Below are 17,830 nucleotides of genomic sequence, written 5' to 3'. Positions count from 1 at the left end.
AAATGAGTCATGAAAATGAGTCTACTTATATTAAATATACGTTATCATTACGGTACATGCCAGCGAACGTCAAATTATAAGATTGCTCATTTTTTTAGTTGTGGTCAACAAATGTCTGGACCTGCTTCTGTGAGTGCTTGATAAAACTTTCAGTTTGTAAAATTGGTTCTCTGTCAGCAAAAAATGAGAACTGGATATTCAACAATTATTTGCCGACTCACTGTCGGATGTGACAACACAGATGTCAGATGATATCTGTCACTAATTATAATCTGATAGGGGCTCTGAACTGAATAGATACGATCTCGCGTTACGAGCATTTCGCCCCTGAGGTTCGGATATCCCTGTAACTTGGCCCTTTCCATTTAAGTGATCAGCTGGCTAAGTGAGATTTATGCAAGCTTATGCATAAGCCTCTGACCTCATTTCGAGTTCGGGTGCGCCAACTTCCGCGAACCACAACACCAGCCAATAGTCAGCAGATTCAATATTCCAACTCTGTTCCTAACAGACGGTGTCAAGCGGAAAAAACTGAAATATGATTTTCATATACTAACCAGCAAAATTTCATATTTCTTTGTTATAAAAAAAAAGCAATTAGCACATTCAAAAATGCACTGTTGACTCATATGGGGTTCTCCGAATTGTGTGACTTGTAGGCCAGAGTCCTCTATTAAAACATGTGTACATTACGTGTACATTGTTGTGCATAGGTTTTGGTAAAAAAAGTACACATTGGACCAATCAATCTGCACAAAATTTTATATGTGTCAAGAAGAACCCTTTGCCAATAGAATAATAAAGTTTTTAAAAATTCCAACACCGATTGCCTGAGAAAAAAAGATTTCCGTACACCATATCCATCAAAACGTCACTGGCGCATTGATATGGCCCTGTCAAAGTACAAGTTCTAAACTGACCAGTGAGACCACATTTTCTTAAATATATTATCAAAAAGCATATTTTTGTGATGGCCTGACTCTGTAGATTAAGAATCAACCACCGATTGAGAATTAATTCCACTTTGGTCCATCCCAGCCATGTATTTACCACAACTTGACATTTTGATAAGCTCTATGTGACTCCGGTCGTGGATGAATACAGGTCTCTGCCCTGTATGACTAATTGATGTTGCCTCTTGCACAGCTGCGAATAGAAGCAAATGCTCGTTCATCACACCTATATCAACAACATATCCGGCGTTAATATTTCAACGTTTAAGAGAACTTGTCGTAAGATAGATATAACTTTTATAGCACCGCATCGTATCGCATCATTTAGAGAACCTGTTGTAAGATATTGGATATTGATATAACTTGTTGTAGATAGATATAACCGCTAGCATCGTATCGTATCGCATCGTTAATAGAACCTGCTGTATCATATCCTTTATTAATATAGAATTTGTTATTCATCGTACAATTATTACAATTTGTCGAAAACTTAAATTTGTATAATTTGTTGAATCAAATAAAGCTTTTTATCACAACATAGTCATATTTTGAAGGTAACTTCTTATCGTGCACAGTCGTCAGTGATGGTCAACTTAGCTGGCCTTGGCTTTCGGGAAAGCTCCCTGTTTTATGTATCGTATAATCAGTAATCTTACCAGTGACCTGCTTCAGATGTGATTGCCTTAGGCGAAATCGCATATTCCATAAACAATTTGTGAGTTATTATGAATTTAACTTCTTACGTTCTTAGAAAAAAACTTTGACTTGGAGGCTTTTGGGTTCGACAACCTGGCCGACCCTGCTTGGGGTTGGAGGCAATAGCCCTGATAATCTGATAATCCCTATATACCCTGATAAAAACTGATAATCTCTGGCAACGATGGCCGTTCTTTGTCGTGGTCGCCTACAATGACGACTACGTTTCTCAAGCTCGAATGCGTCTATTCATCTTGTTTCTATTCATCATGCAGTAATTGTCCAAATATCTCGTGGCCTAATTCCTTTTTGGGCAAACAAGTCTGTTTGGGTTCGCATTCTGACTTAAATGCTCGAGCGTTGCACAAGTAGGTGACAGGGATTTGTTCGATAGTTGGGAACCATATTTCCAATGTGAACACAAAACGTCTGCTGATATGGTCTCCGAATTCAAGCCGAGAGATCTCAGTTTTACAGCGATAAAAAACTTCATTCTTCGTAAGAAGCCCACAGAAGTCGATGAAACCATTGAACCGAAGGAGAACGGTGAACTCAAGTCTGTTTTAGCCGTAAGTCCGAAACTTTAAAAAGGGTTATAGATATAATGCTTTCACGTGACGGCATCATCTGCCATGCTGGGGGACTGACAAAGAAAGCAAGCCCGAACGCCAAGACACCATTTGATTATGTAAAGTAAGCCATGACAAAACATTGTTCTTCCCTCCAACAACATGCCTTGGCGTGAAAGCACTCCCGTCCCGAATCACTGTCGATCCAGGAGCCACCACCAACAACGACGTTAAGTAATGGGAGTCTCACTGCTTTACCGCAACCTTCTTTCCTAGGGTGTCTTTATTCTGGATGTCGGCATTGATGTTGCATTTACAATGCATCAGTCTACAGAGTCTTTAAAGTCACCAACAATTTCAAAGTACATGTACGTCGGATAAACCATGAAGTAATGATAGTTTTCGTATTGCGAGATATAAGGTCTTGGTATAGCAATAAGAGGCACCGCTCGTTACAGACATGACAGAACCTGGTCCGCCAAGACATTTTCTGGGCATAAAAAATGTTCAATTCTTGAGTATCTGTTTTAGATATGTATTATTCCAGGAGCAGACCGAGGCAGAGCCTGAGCGAGAGACCTGGACCGGAAAGCTTGACTTCCTTCTCTCCTGCATTGGCTATGCTGTTGGACTTGGTAATGTCTGGAGGTTCCCTTACCTATGTTATAGGAATGGCGGTGGTATGTATTCAGGGGGTCGAATCGTCTGCATCCAGGGCAAATTGATTTGAGGTGTCACAGTTTTTCATAAATCAGCAGAGCTTGGTTGGAAACCTCTTGAACCTCATGGTCTACACCCCTTTCAAATGTAGGCTCGATAAGATTCAAAAACCTTGGTGGTCAAGATGAGTAAGAAACGGCGTGCCTCGACAAACTAATTGCACTAACTTCTGTTTCAGGAGCATTCCTCATCCCGTACGTTATCATGTTGGCGTTTGCCGGGCTTCCGCTCTTCTTCATGGAGCTGGTCCTCGGCCAGTTTGCTTCGCTTGGTGCCATCACAATATGGAGGATCTCGCCCATATTCAAAGGTAAGGCCGTGTGAAACATGATTGTACAGGATCCAGTCATTGGGCAGACGAGGGGCTACAAGGGATACGTTATAGCCCTTTATGCGACGAATCAATCACCAGAAATCATCATCATCATCACACCAGAGAAATTTCGTTGGTAAATTCATCACGGGCATTTCTCTCACCGCAGGTTTAGGCTACGGGATGCTCGTGGTCACGTTCCTGACATGCATCTACTACAATGTGATCATCACCTACACCATCTTCTACCTATTCTCCTCCTTTGCCGCTGAGGTGCCCTGGGCGAGCTGTGACAATACTTGGAACACGGAACTATGCTACCGGTCAGAGACAATAGAAAGGGATGAAAAGGGAGACGCCCTCAATCAGACAGGTATGTGTCATCATTCCAAGGGTAAATTGCCCCGGGCTTGGGTGATATCATTCTGTCTGATGGACGAAAAGCAAAACCTTTACCTTTATCATTGAGAATAGCAAAATGTTACACCGGCATTCGTTGTGGAAGCGAAGGCACCTTTCCCTCGCATTCACTTGAACCAGAGTCTTTCAAAGACTGCTTGAACACAGTTAGGAACCATTTGGCTTCATCTCTACAGGTGAATGAATACCAGAGGATGACCAAAGTGTAGTCCTTTCCACCCTCTACAATGCTTTGATCCAGTTTAAACTCAACGTTTAATTGTAAAAAATCATTTCTTTTCAGAGTGCGTAAACAGCACATCTGCGGACGGTGTGACATCATTTTTAAATTGTACCGTTTTGCCGGCAGTGAACTTGACAGGAAGAACGTCGCCAAGTTTAGAGTACTGGCAGTAAGTGTAAGATCGTAAGTTGGTGCCTTAACTCCAGTCCGGGATGATAACGAGTGGTGTCTAAGCTGCATTCTAAGCTCTCTAAACACCACAAAAAGGAGGCAATAATCAGCTGCAATAATTCAAACTTTGGTTGGTTTTGGCCGAACATTTTCTGGTCTCTGGTTTTAGTAGTTATAATTATCACGCTCCTTTCCTCATTGCAGCCGTTACGTACTTGAGATCTCCGATGGCATCGGCGAGATGGGTTCAGTCAGCTGGAAGTTGGCGCTCTGTCTCCTGCTGGCCTGGATTATTGTGTTCGCGTGTCTGTGTAAAGGGGTCAAGTCATCCGGGAAGGTGAGTTGTTTACGGGAGAGATCAAGCTACTCCCCTTGGGTTTTCGTTACTGTTACAATTCCGCCAGAGTCATACTTTACGTGTGCGTCCGGTTTTAGACACCCTAATGATATACATGTACTCTATAGTGAGTACATGTAGATCCTCAAAAGAGCTCAAAAACGATCTCCCCAAGGCAGATTATGAATCAAAATCACTTCATACTAACATAACACAGTTTGTACGGTACATTCTATGGAAAGATCGTCTCTGTCTTGGTCCAGCAAGGTTGCGTTCAACTTCACGTGATTATGCCTGATATTCTCTTTGAGGTGGTTTACTTCACAGCCACCTTTCCCTATGTTGTCTTGGTGATCCTCCTCATCCGGGGCGTCACGCTGCCAGGATCAGCTGAAGGTGTCCTGTTCTACGTCAGACCTGACTTTGAAAAGTTGAAAAATGCCAAGGTAGGATGCGCCTCTTTTTCATGAAACGTCCTGATATTCGGCCAGCAGATGAGGGAGTCTATATCGTCAGCTCCTTGACTATCGTTAAACGAGGTCAATTTCGGTTTCGTTCTCGCGCGTGGGGGTCATAATTTTTGATCAGTATAGGATGTTTCCCTGACATAAATATGGAGAAAAAAATGATAGAGAGAAAGTTTACCAAACAATTAGTTAATGTTTGTGAGGAAAATACCGGACTTTACCATAATGCAAAACTGACCAGGATGGTGCAAATCTTTCACAGTTGTAGCGGCATGGTTCTAGCATTGCCATAAATGAACCAACTGCATATGTGATGGAAACTTCTGGTATAAGACCTGCAATTATAAAGTATAATTAGGGAGCATTTTCATATTCAAATCAATAAAATTTAATCTAAATTTATAGCTTTTTAATCGTTCCTATTGTAGGTATGGGGTGATGCAGCCGTCCAAATCTTCTACTCACTAGGGCCAGCATGGGGAGGACTCATTACCATGGCATCGTACAACAAATTTAATAACAATTGCTACAGGTATAAACATGCACTGGTATAATAACTTCATTTAACTCGTGCCAAGGATACCCCTAATCACACCATTCATTCTCCTCCCTTGCACACAGTACTGAAGTATAACCATGTGAAAGGCTCAGGATGCTGTCATAAAGTCTTTTCCGTCACGGGAAAGTTGTGTCATCGTTTTCCAATATAACATCCTTGAAAGATTCAAGGTTCCCCAGTCATCGTTCTTCTCTTTTTTTAAATCAATATCTTATCAACTAAATGAAACAGATTTTTCTAACAAAGATCTTAGTTAGACACGATCTAGCTGTTTTTACTCATGGATACTTGAAAAACAATCTTAACTTTTCGGCATTGTTGCAAAACGTCTTAGTAAGAATTCTATCAAATGAAAAATGAGTTCATCATCCCATTCTGTTTTTTAGGGACGCCATCATCGTCGCCGTGTGTAACTGTGGAACAAGTGTGTTTGCCGGTTTTGCCATTTTCTCCGTGATAGGGTTTATGGCCTACAGCGTGCAGCAGCCGGTAGCGACAGTGGCGGACTCGGGTAGGTGTCATTTGGCTCAACAACTTGAACACTGGTTCAATCAGCCTGCAGTTCGTTATGACTTACATGTACATGTAATTGGCAACTCTGCACAAATTATGTGATTTACATGTACATGTAATTGGCAACTCTGCACAAATAAGACGATGGCTATGTTTCCTCCCATCTCGTACACATCTATTGACAGTGTGACACTTTTTCAGGTCCAGGCCTGGCATTTGTCGCCTATCCGGAGGGTATCTCACGGATGCCAGTAGCTCCACTCTGGGGGATCCTTTTCTTCTTCATGCTGATTACTCTTGGTTTGGACAGCCAGGTAAGCATTTCTTCCTTCTGCAAGGTCTGCCAGATGGCCCATAAATGAGAGTTGTTAAAGCGGAGTAAACGGGAAGGAACATTGTATTACCGATCCTGCTACTCGTTACAATGGGGCTTTGCCTTGCAGTTGTTCTCCGTACCTCTGTCGCCGGCCCATTCAGCTTGTTACTGTACTTACCCTCATCAGGATCCATCTCTCTACAATCCATGTCTAATGTCTTTGTTTTAATCTCAAATTTGATGCCCATACGAAAGTTAAACATGTCATCCTTCCCGCCCGTTCTCTATCTAACAACGTTCGTGATACATCTTCGGACACTTCTCCTTTTTACAGTTCACCATGATGGAAACTATCATCAGTGCAGTCGTTGATGAATACCCACGACAACTCCGTCCAATTAAAACCTGGATCACACTTGGACTATGTGTGTTGATGTTCCTACTGGGACTTCCTCTCGTTACCAACGTAAATATAGGTTCTTCACTCAAAATTTAAACGGTTTGAAGGTCATAATGGACATAGACTGTTTATATTCACGACATCTAAATATCAACAAAGCAATGGAAAAACAAAATGATGATAGATTGTGATAGTTTCTAACTACAGCAGCCTACGAAAACTAAAGAGAATTCGTTTTACCGTTTTTTTACAGGCAGGCATTTACTACTTGACCCTCATCGATTGGTATGCTGGTGGTTTATCTCTCATGCTTATTGGTTTACTCGAGACATTCGTAGTTAGTTGGATTTACGGTGAGTAGGATTTTGCACTGTGTACAAGTTCGTTATCCAATACAAAACAATGATTGACCTTTAGGGTATACTGTAGTCATATTAGATACTGAAGAAGTACATTACGTCCGAGCGAAATTAGAGTGAAGCATGTCCATCTACAATTTGTAGGTGACCTCCATGAATTTTTATGGCCAACAATATTGCTCAGATGATCTATTTTCATTAACGGGTCTATTCCGGTAATTTCCAGGCTTTCCCCGTTTCCTCGAAGATATCAAGATGATGATAGGCTTCAAGCCGAACTATTACTGGGTGGCTTGTTGGACCGTGCTTACTCCGGGCCTTATTGTGGTAAGAATAGTGAATATAGGCCTAATACACAGACATCTGGAAGCTACAGTTATACGAGATGCATTGCAGTGCACTGAGTTTTCACGGTCAGCCATGTTGGAAGACAATCTTGTAACACGCGAACGACCATTTTGTTTTCATCTTGTTCTCTTTACATTTCTCTGTGAAATTTCTTTCTCTCCAGTTCATCATCATATTTTCGATGTCTAACTACGTGCCAGTGAACTATGCAGACTACAAGTACCCGGGCTGGGCGGAGGCGTTAGGCTGGCTGATGTCCGCGTCCTCCATCATATGTATACCCATCCTCATGATAGTACAGTTTGTCAAACACGTGCGGACCTGGGAGGTACGTATATCACAACGACTTGGTTAACAGGTTAAGTCTCTGCTACATGGTTGATAAATATGTTATGATTTCACTCTGATCATCACACTCGTCCAAATGCCAAAATGGTGTCGGCGTAACCCAAGGTATGATATGATAATCTTTTAAAAACTTCTGTCAGAAAGATATCTGTGAGAGCATCAACAAATCGCATCCAAATATCATTTTCATATTTTCCATCTTGATGTTAAAGGAGACTATTCATTGGTTCTTTCCTTCAGAATTTCAAAGCACTGTTCCAACTTCCATTAACCGGGCGAACCTTCTGGGCTCTGGCGGGTCCGACTTCAGAATGGGGACCTGCCGGGGCGGAATATAGGCATAAGGATGCTGGCACCATCGCGATGGAGGAGCGTATAAGACGGAAGGAGAGCCAAGCATACGAGAATACCTGTGACTTGGCTTATGAATCGAACATTTGAGAAAGTGATACCCGGCCGATCACTGCCTGACGAATTTTTTTCATTTCAACTGCCTGACACGAGTAGTAGAAGGCCAAATAATTGTCCATCGTATATGGATGAGATGCAGAAGTCCTTAGTCATCTAATTCGGGGATGGCATGATGGAGTTTGCATGTGGTAAATGGTATAAATACCTATGTATAATGCAAATAGTCCAGTTCCGTCCGCATCTTAATTCGCAAGACTGACTTTTAGTAAACTTTGTCAATTTTATTTTTGTACCTTTTATAATGTTTTATGTACAAATTTGCGTAATAAAAGTAGTAGTTTATCACCTATAGTCGAGCTTGTTCTGTGGTTAATAATACTATAGTGACAGCACACAATAACTACATTTCAGATCGTCGTCTGCTGGTCTGGGTTTACAAGAATCGTTTCGTCTTAAATGAGAATAGTGAGGTTTCGCAACCACCCGGTTAGGCCCTTCGACGACGTTTATCTATTGTTCGGGTGAACTCACACAATAGATAAACGTCGTCGTAGGGCCTAACCGGGTGGTTGCGAAACCTCACTATTATCTAATAGAGATAACGTCGTTAAGGATACGTAACGTATGTAACCGTTATGGATGGACTTCTGCATTCTTCAACAATCGGATATTCTCTTATCATAGTATTTCGTACGCTGTTCTTCTTGTGAGGCCAAATAGAAAATGAAGGGTGGCTCTTACTCGATTGGCCCAAAGCACCTCTAAGCAAATGGTGACCGCGCTATATGTGTTTAAAACAGACCCCCAACCATAAGATCATCTAAATCATTGATCTTGTCCGGCATCGTGTCATATTGTTGTAGCTCTGTCGAAACCTTCAAAATAAACGATTCATAGAACAGGAATTCTTTACATAAATATAATGAATGCTATACATTCTGAGTGCATTGCTTTCTCATAACCTGATGTCATAGCTGAATGGAGAATATCAAAAGACTTATCCAAAGTAACCCCACCTGTCTTTCATGATAAACGCCCAACTAGGCCAAGAAAGGCGCTAGGATTATACTGTTGGCTATCAACAGTGGCCTTTTCAGAAGCGAGGTGCGGTTCTAGGCTATCGTTGACATCAGTATTGGCAGCCATGGGCAAGGATGATGAGAAGGTATTGTACATTTTATTTTACAAAGTTTTTCGAATTACATGTACTCACTCTCCCCATCTCTGTTTTCTGACGTTCGTGCGCGAAGCAAGTCACATTTGAAACCAAAATATTGACTGAACATGTACTGTAGGAATACGATGTCGTCAACATAGACTAGTTTTGTTGAGGGAGAAGCTTTGAACGATTCGTAATCATCAAGCAATCCTCCTCCAAGGTGATGGGTGGTTTCTACGAGCAGTTCTAGTGACTTGGTCCTTTGGTCCTTGGATCTCGTGCTCCTTGTTGAGGTAGCGTGACCGGTGAATAGGTTGGCGACGTGAAAAAGCTCAAACTCATTTAGTCACCCTTTAATGTGACGAGAACTAGGCGATGACCAAGAGGAATACAGCTGATATGTATGCCAAGGTCTGGCCGTTCGTCACATCCTAGTGAGGTCCGGAATGAATCGGTGAAACGTTCAGTCGTACCAGTGTTACGGGAATAGAAACAATACCCCTTGTTTTAGTGATGGTCTTAGTTCTCATTTACGATTGGGCATCGTTCGGTGGTCGCCATTCTTAGAATGACGGTGTAGAAATAGAAAATGCCACCCTGGGAAAAGTGTCGAGTCCCTGTATTCTGACGGGTTACGGTTGGCTCTACAGAGGATATGACCGTCAAGAATCATTGGTCTCCTGATATTCCACATGTGTATCTTGGGATATTGCAAACTCTTACGACCTGCTTGCCTGTAATACACCAATTTTACATATGTATATCTGAGTTTGGATAATCCATTGGTTTGCCTTTAGATCAAATGTGACGTTTTCAGCAGAGGAGGGACCACTTTTTACCTAGTTGCACACTCCTCGAGTTCACCACGATCGATCACTCGCTGATATTTCCAACGAAGGTCGGCAATATCGAGTCACGGATCAAAACCTCGCCCCGGTCTTTGAGAAACGCACAGTGTTTGGATTCCTTTGTGATATCTGTATGCTCGGGTTAAGATTTAACTTAGCATGTCGCCTGTATGCACTTAAAGACATTTGATATTCACTTGGCCCGGTATGAGTAATCAATTCTAATACATAGTTTGTCATTTGAAAGTTTTGCTGAGGTGTTTGCCTTTATCTCTTTTGATGCTTCGCAAAAGCCACATGCCACATCGCCATAAGAAACACATCAAGTCACAGTCGTTTTCACAGAAATCAAAGAAAAAGAGTTATTTTCACCTGAAAACTTGCGTGATTTGACTTTCAGCCGCCGCTTACTGACAGCACTGCCAGTGGCGGCAATGAAGTGAAGCTTGGTAACAGGGGAAATTGGGGCCGACAGTTGGACTTCATCCTAACGTGTGTTGGTTTCGCTGTCGGTCTTGGTAATGTGTGGAGGTTTCCTTATCTCTGCTACAGGAATGGAGGGGGTAAGTCTATCATCAGAGTCTGCCGCCGGCAATTTATCATATTTTAGATAACTCAATCACTGCCAGTGAGAGAAGAGAGGGGACACATCGTTCTAAATGCCCGCGTCAGCTATAGCACTGAAACGGGAGGCGGCTGGCCATGAGCTAGCAATGATCCTCATGGCTTCCTCGCTGTAGTGTCAACATTTTGTTGAGAGAATGTCGGAAGTGAAATACTGAAGTCACATTTGCTCGGATATTGTACATGTTACGTTCTTACTTCATTATACAAGTACTAGCATGGCACATCAACCGCTTGTTTGCCGGATTCTTAGCAATCACTACATTTCGTTCACCAGTCTATATATTTCTTCCATTTTCAGGTGCCTTCCTCATTCCGTACATCTTGATGTTGGCAATCGCAGGTCTACCAATTTTCTTTATGGAGTTGGCGATCGGACAGTTCTCAAACTACGGGGCCATGGCAGTGTGGAAGATATCACCAGCTTTTAGAGGTTAGCAACGAGGTTCTGGCAAAATTTGCCGCCGCTGATTTCTGTATTCATGTATTTGTATGCCGTGCGTCTCGATACATCTGGAAGGGATGTTCTGGAGAGATCCCAGACTGACATCACAACATCCCTTCGTTAAGCAACGATTAAATCACTGTATTGTTCTTTTATCTTCTATTAGCATGGTTGATATCGCAGTAAAGCTGCAGTGTTCCAAGTATATTTCCCGTCATAACATTGTTTTGGCATGCAATGATACCCATTTGGCAGTTATTGAAATTTGAACATGTTTTAGCTTGAGTTATATGTTAAATCGTGCCACTTGCTATCTTTAGGGCTAGGGTATGCCTCAGTGATCATCTCCTGGCTGACCTGTGCCTATTACAACGTGGTGGTCATGTGGATCATCTTCTACCTCTTTGCTTCCTTCTCCTACGAGGTACCGTGGGCGTCGTGCAACAACTACTGGAATACACCCAACTGCTACAGGAGAGAACTCTCCGACCTTCGTACGTACTATGTGAATAAAACTTCGCGCCCCCGCATTCAGTGAATGTTCAGACGACTCTTTCCTTTATTTCCATGATCTTGCTGCCCCGGGTGTTGAAATGATAGCCATTTCATGGTTGCCGATATCGTCTGTTGCTCTTTCCTGATGCTAAGTCACTGTTCATAGTTTAACTTTATCGTTCTTTTGGGCATCCCATTATATTCTTTTAAAATAACATCACTCATTTTCAGAATGTACCAATAATACGATGGCGAACTGCACGGCTACTCGTGTCTTCACCGGAAACGAAACTTCGCCAAGCCAGGAATACTGGGAGTGAGTATGTGTATGTGATGGGACACTGCTAAGATCGGGCTTACTCCTTCTTCTACCTCCGGGCGTTTTTCCATCTTTTGATAAAATGACAACAACGACCTATATGGCAGAACTCAGCAGCACAAGCTGCGATCAGTTATTGCTCGTTCGGAACGTTTTCGTCGACTACTAACCAATTTCCATTTATCATTTTCAGACGGTACGTGCTTGACATAAGTAGTGGTATTGAGGAGCTGGGGACCGTGCGCTGGCAACTTGTCATCTGCCTCATTCTCGCCTGGATCATCGTCTTCTTCTGTTTGGTCAAGGGCATCAAGTCCGCAGGAAAGGCACGTACCTTTTTCAACCATGTTTGCTGAAATTCACATCAACACCAGGTTACTAGACTGCAGAACAGCGTGTTTTTACGAATTTCTCATTTACTACAACCTTTGACTTTTATTTGGGTCACTTCGTAATAAACTGCATCGACCCAGACCCAAAGACAACCGCCAATTTGATTCAGAGCCCCCCCCCCTCCCTTCCCCGTGTAACGATGCAACTATCTTTGATAACTAAAATTCTTGCCCGGTTTTACCTTTTTCAGGTTGTCTACTTCACCGCCCTCTTCCCCTACGTCGTGTTGGTTGCGCTGCTTATCCGGGGTGCTACTCTGCCGGGCGCCAGTAATGGAATATACTTCTATATCGTGCCGACTCTCGAGAAACTCTCTGATGCAACGGCAAGTCAAATTAGTATAGTCAGGGAGGATACCGTTTCTTCCTCTTAATATTTCACAGTACACACTACTCTCTGCGTGCCCGGCTTTAGGATTGAGGGACGACCGGTACGCCAATAGAGGAGACGGATGAGCACTACAGTATTCTCTACGCTGTATTTTGAAAGTTCTTTGGCCAATGATCGCATGAGGTGAAGAAAGAAGACGAGCACGAAATCCAAGCCTTATCAGCAATAGTCACCTGACCTGGGGCCGCTGCCATGTTCAGACTGGTTTCTTACCTGGTCCAACAGACGTGTGAGCCGGGTGGTTTGTCAACATGCCAGGCTATATCGACTCTTTAATTTCAGGTGTGGAAAGATGCAGCCTCTCAGATCTTCTACTCACTCGGGCCGGCTTGGGGTGGACTCATCACATTTGCAAGTTATAACAAGTTTCACAACAACTGCTACCGGTAAGTCCCACTATGTTTGTCTGTTCATGCGAATGAATTTTAGAAAGTGTTCCCCTTATGAAAAGTATTCAATATGTCTATGCAAAACTGCAGTGGAAGCTTTCAACACGATCTACTCATCATGATGTATAATCCTCCATCTGACGATATCGCTCATCTTTTCTCTGTTCAGGGATGCGGTCATCGTAGCCGTGATTAACTGCAGTACAAGCGTCTTCGCTGGGTTTGCTATATTCTCGGTCATAGGTTTCATGGCGCGTGAGGTTGGCAAAGAAGTTAAAGATGTTATCCTCAGCGGTAAGTTCAACTATGAAACGTGTTGGCGGGGATCGAGCTCCATTTTCGAGTACACAACTCCACCAAGAAAGAAGATCATTCTTTGCAAAATGTTTGGTTGAAAAACAAAAACTACATTTCATATATTCGCTGACCGAGACCATCGTATTGATATTGGCCAACTGTCTTCCAGCATTCTGTCATCTCAAGTCTCGGGTGGTGGGAATTCGATATGGCTGCATAGATTAATATAAAAACATACACGGGTAACCTTGCGTGAAGCTCTCCGCTCCATCCCAGACATCGTATTGACCAGCGTGTTCCGCTTCAGCTAGATAGAGAAATAGGTGAAATATTTGACCATCGGCTCGAATACTAAATGCTTTGACGATCATATTTCTTATAAGGAGACCAGAAACGCGCAGTATCTTGACGCTTTGTCGTCATTCTTTTAACAGGTAGCGGTCTGGCGTTTATTGCCTACCCAGAAGGAATATCCAGGATGCCGGCTGCCCCAGTTTGGGGGGTTCTCTTCTTCACCATGCTGTTGACCCTTGGGCTTGATAGTCAGGTAAGGAATACAGTCATCGAGGCGATAGAGTGTATGGGTTACGCTGGATGGGATCAACTGTTACTGCTCCTAATTCGACGAATTTCCTTTCTTCTAACGAATTCACGAAATGCAGCGGTTTTATTGACAGTGGGCTGGTGACATTACATACTTGGACGTTGGTTTTCATACCAACAGAAGTTAAGAGATTAGGCTTTCAAAGAAAAACTAAAACACGTAAATAAACGATGACCAGCCAATGGTTACGACGGATGAGTACTTTCTAGTGGCGCAAAGATGATTCGTCAGGTTAAGACAATCATGTGTTTACCTTTCAGTTTGCAATGATGGAGACGGCTATTACCGGAATAATCGACAGCTATCCTCGGCAGCTACGCTCCAAGCAGACTTGGGTGACACTTGTCGTGTGCATTATCACCTTCCTTGCAGGAATACCGTGTGTGACAAGGGTATGTTAGTGGCTAAGGGGAGAGGCCGGGGATTGAAGCATTGGATGGTACTTGGCATGTGCTGTGTCTCCTTCCTAACAGGGAATGAACTGAGGGACGTACATTCAGTTGGTTTGGCCCCGGAAATGTTTAATCACATGTCTCGATTTCGCTGTTTGAACCTGATTCATAAGAACCATCACGGCGTCTTGTCCGACTTAGTCTGCCTTTTGGTCCATTAAGAAGATTCTTTTGCTTTCAGGGCGGAACGTTCGTTTTGACACTGATGGACTGGTTCATCGGTGCTCCCGCTCTAATCATTGTGGGCTTCTTCGAAACTATCGTCGTCTGCTATTGCTATGGTGAGTCAGTAGTTAGCTTAATGAAAATCAATGTTCTTCAAATTCTCGTTGCTGATCATGCATATGTTGCTTCCGTCATCCGGATTTTGTCGGGGCGGAATCTGCTGAAGAAGATCTGGTCCATGGCGGTGACCCCTGTTGACCTCACTTATATACAATTCTTACCCTTCATCTCCTTTAGGCATCTGGAATTTCTGCGATGATATCCAGTTGATGATAGGTTTCAAGCCCAACTACTACTGGTTGGCCTGCTGGATGTTCATTACCCCAGCCTCACTACTGGTAAGTGCTGCGTTGTGATAGGCTTTCTGGTTTGCCTAATCAGACGTTTGTAACTCGTCTCACTCACGGTCAAACTGCACTCACTCAATGAACTCATGTTGCATTTTGGCCGGCTTTGGTTTTGATGTTGCTTCTAATTGCTCCCAATATAAAAGAACCATACCAGTTTGCTGTTCCAGACTACATGATAAACTTAGGTACGTTGTTTACATAATATAGCCTAGTCACTTTTCCTGTTTTCAGTTCATTGTGGTGATGTCTGCGATCAATTACGTGACGCCGTACTATGACTCCAACTATACCTACCCGCCGTACGCGGAGGGCATCGGCTGGCTCCTGGGGACCATCTCGCTCGTCTTCATCCCCGCCCTCTTCCTCATCACGTTCATCTCGCAGGTTACCACTATGAAGGTAATGATCCGATGGCATGCAGAGATTTGATAACATCTTCTATCATACGCATTAGTATCACGTATAGGCATCAGTCGTCAGATGAAGGAATGGTGACCTAACGAGCTTTAGATGAAGTGTAGAGTTTACTGAGAATTATTTCTTCCTTCTATTTGAACAACCCGTCAATCGAGGTGATGTCATATGATAGAAGGATAATACCGTATATCAAGTATGGATGGCTCTGTGCTTGCGTACTACTTCTATGCCATACTGTTTTGTCGTGGGTATATTTGGCCGTCACGGTGACACCATGGCTTGGTTGTTCAATTTAGTCCGGCTTTAAGGGTTGGCAATATGTACCACCATCTTGGTTAGAACTCGAAATCCTAAAGTAATTAAAACTCCTTCAAAATGAAGTGAATGCCAATTCCAAGCATGGGAGGCCTTTCTCTGAAAGACAGACTTCAACCCTTGGAATTGGCATTCGCTTCATTTCTTCGGGACTTCAAGTTCTAGCCAAAACGATGATACTTATTGTCAACCCTTATCATTGCGTTAACTTTACTGGAGGAGATAACGCCGAGTTAGAGTCGTTGCCAAGTTAGTCACATAACCTGTTTTGAACAACTGGCCAAGGCCTGAACACTCTTCGCCCTCAACCATGCACTCTAACTCGACTTTCAGAAACTGACTGACTTCTTCGAGGGAAGGACAACCATGGAGGTGATAAGGAAGATGTTCCGACCCCCGAAGAACTGGGGTCCAGCTGTTGGTAATGATGGCTTGATTGATGGCGTGACACCGTCCTCGCAGCTCCTCAAGATGAGGCAAGAGGAAGCTACGGCCAGAACGGAGGCAATTCACATGCATCAGATGCGGCACGCGGCCTATGATAACCCAACATTTGACTCCCTCCCAGCATCGCTTTATTGAGGATTGCGATTTGACTAGGCCGTAATATAGGCAAAATCATGTATATTCGTATGCAGTCAAGCATTTGACAACACCGCGGTAGAAATCCTATATTGATATAAGCAGTGTCCAATCCATTTCAGGTCATCATTTAAATAACTAATCGACCATCGTGATCTTCGTAATGATATTATTTTTTCGAAAATACCCTTTCATTGCATGACCAATAGAGGCCATTACATGTATATTGTATCCATACCAAATAGTACAATCAAGTCTTGAGCAATTTCGTAAATGGGTCAATTTCAATTTATTTGACTATTCCAAAGCTTGATTGACTTCCAATACATAAATATTTGGTCTGAGTCAAATGTTATGCAGTATTGCGTTTACGTGTTACGTATTGCGTTTACGCATACCATATCTCCTCGCTGAGAGAGGCACAGAGGTACCTCCCAAGAGAGTGTTGCTGGCCAAGTTTGGTGTCAGTTCTCATCTGATAAACTGCGTCACGCAACTCCGTCTTTGCGCACATGGAGTAATGGTGGGCAAGATGGTCATTGGAGTTAGATAGTTAGCTACAGATCCAAACACAACCAATCATTAGGAACTGAAATATCGTAAACATCTTGTTTTCGTTCTTATTCTGATTCTTGTTTTGCATCCAGGTGATCACGAAAAGTTTATAACACGTATAGACAGACGTAGCCAGATGGGGATCGGGGGTCCTAATTTTGGAATTGGCCGGGTAAATCCAGCTGAAATTCTTTTTCAAAAGTGACCATGATTTTCTCTTGTGTTTCGAGAAAACTTCCCGCTCGGAAGATCCTTGCCACGCCTTTTATGGGTTTTGGGGTAGATTCGACGAGTAAATAAAGACAAACATCTTATCTTTAGTACTTTTGTCACCAGCACGACTGATATATTGGCTATACTAGCTATTTGTAATAAAGACATTGAAACCACATTGTCTTCGTGTTATAAGATTCTGATTCAAGTCCTGTAGCAAACCGGTCAGCAAAAGGTGCGTGTCAAATATGGATTATGTGTTTTAAGACATGGTTGGCGTCAGTAGTAACGATGGCGTTAAGTCCTATAACGCTGCTATTGTACCTGGTAAATGAAAGTTACTGAAGGAGATGATGCTTAGTTTGTTGGGCTACGCTATAGCGCTTGTCTCTAACACCTACTGACAGCAATTCGGCCAAACCCAGCCTATCAGGCTATTTGTGATGGTGAGCTAGGTGTGGTCCATACGGGCTAGGGCTGTTATCAGTCAAAGGAGTTCTCGCTACTTTGCCCATTTTGATGGAACAACCTCCCAGCCAGCAATTTCAATGGGCCAGCCCACAGGCTGCATTTCAAACGGGCCACCAGCGGTTGAGCTAGGGCCGTATCAGTTAGTTGCAATGGAGTGCTCGTTC

General features: G+C 43.0%; 2 protein-coding genes across 2 annotated transcripts; both read left to right on the top strand.

Moving 5' to 3' along the window:
* The first annotated feature begins 1,984 nt into the window (after positions 1-1,984).
* On the top strand, positions 1,985-8,468 carry LOC135483361 (sodium- and chloride-dependent glycine transporter 1-like). The gene is made up of 15 exons (XM_064764198.1): positions 1,985-2,218; positions 2,766-2,898; positions 3,117-3,248; positions 3,421-3,624; positions 3,955-4,063; positions 4,270-4,402; positions 4,714-4,848; positions 5,298-5,401; positions 5,815-5,939; positions 6,143-6,255; positions 6,592-6,723; positions 6,911-7,010; positions 7,243-7,343; positions 7,528-7,692; positions 7,953-8,468. The coding sequence occupies exons 1-15, from the start codon at positions 2,087-2,089 to the stop codon at positions 8,151-8,153; spliced, it is 2,019 nt and encodes a 672-aa protein (XP_064620268.1). The 5' UTR covers positions 1,985-2,086; the 3' UTR covers positions 8,154-8,468.
* Positions 8,469-9,147: 679 nt separating this feature from the next.
* Positions 9,148-17,371, top strand: LOC135483360 (sodium- and chloride-dependent glycine transporter 2-like). The gene is made up of 15 exons (XM_064764197.1): positions 9,148-9,288; positions 10,531-10,693; positions 11,056-11,187; positions 11,520-11,693; positions 11,926-12,010; positions 12,207-12,339; positions 12,597-12,731; positions 13,079-13,182; positions 13,355-13,479; positions 13,917-14,029; positions 14,347-14,478; positions 14,720-14,819; positions 15,001-15,101; positions 15,345-15,512; positions 16,179-17,371. The coding sequence occupies exons 1-15, from the start codon at positions 9,268-9,270 to the stop codon at positions 16,425-16,427; spliced, it is 1,935 nt and encodes a 644-aa protein (XP_064620267.1). The 5' UTR covers positions 9,148-9,267; the 3' UTR covers positions 16,428-17,371.
* The last annotated feature ends 459 nt before the right edge of the window (positions 17,372-17,830 follow it).

The sequence above is a fragment of the Lineus longissimus genome, chromosome 2, assembly GCF_910592395.1.
Source record: "Lineus longissimus chromosome 2, tnLinLong1.2, whole genome shotgun sequence".
Taxonomy (NCBI): domain Eukaryota; kingdom Metazoa; phylum Nemertea; class Pilidiophora; order Heteronemertea; family Lineidae; genus Lineus; species Lineus longissimus.
This window is presented reverse-complemented; position numbering and strand designations above follow the sequence as displayed.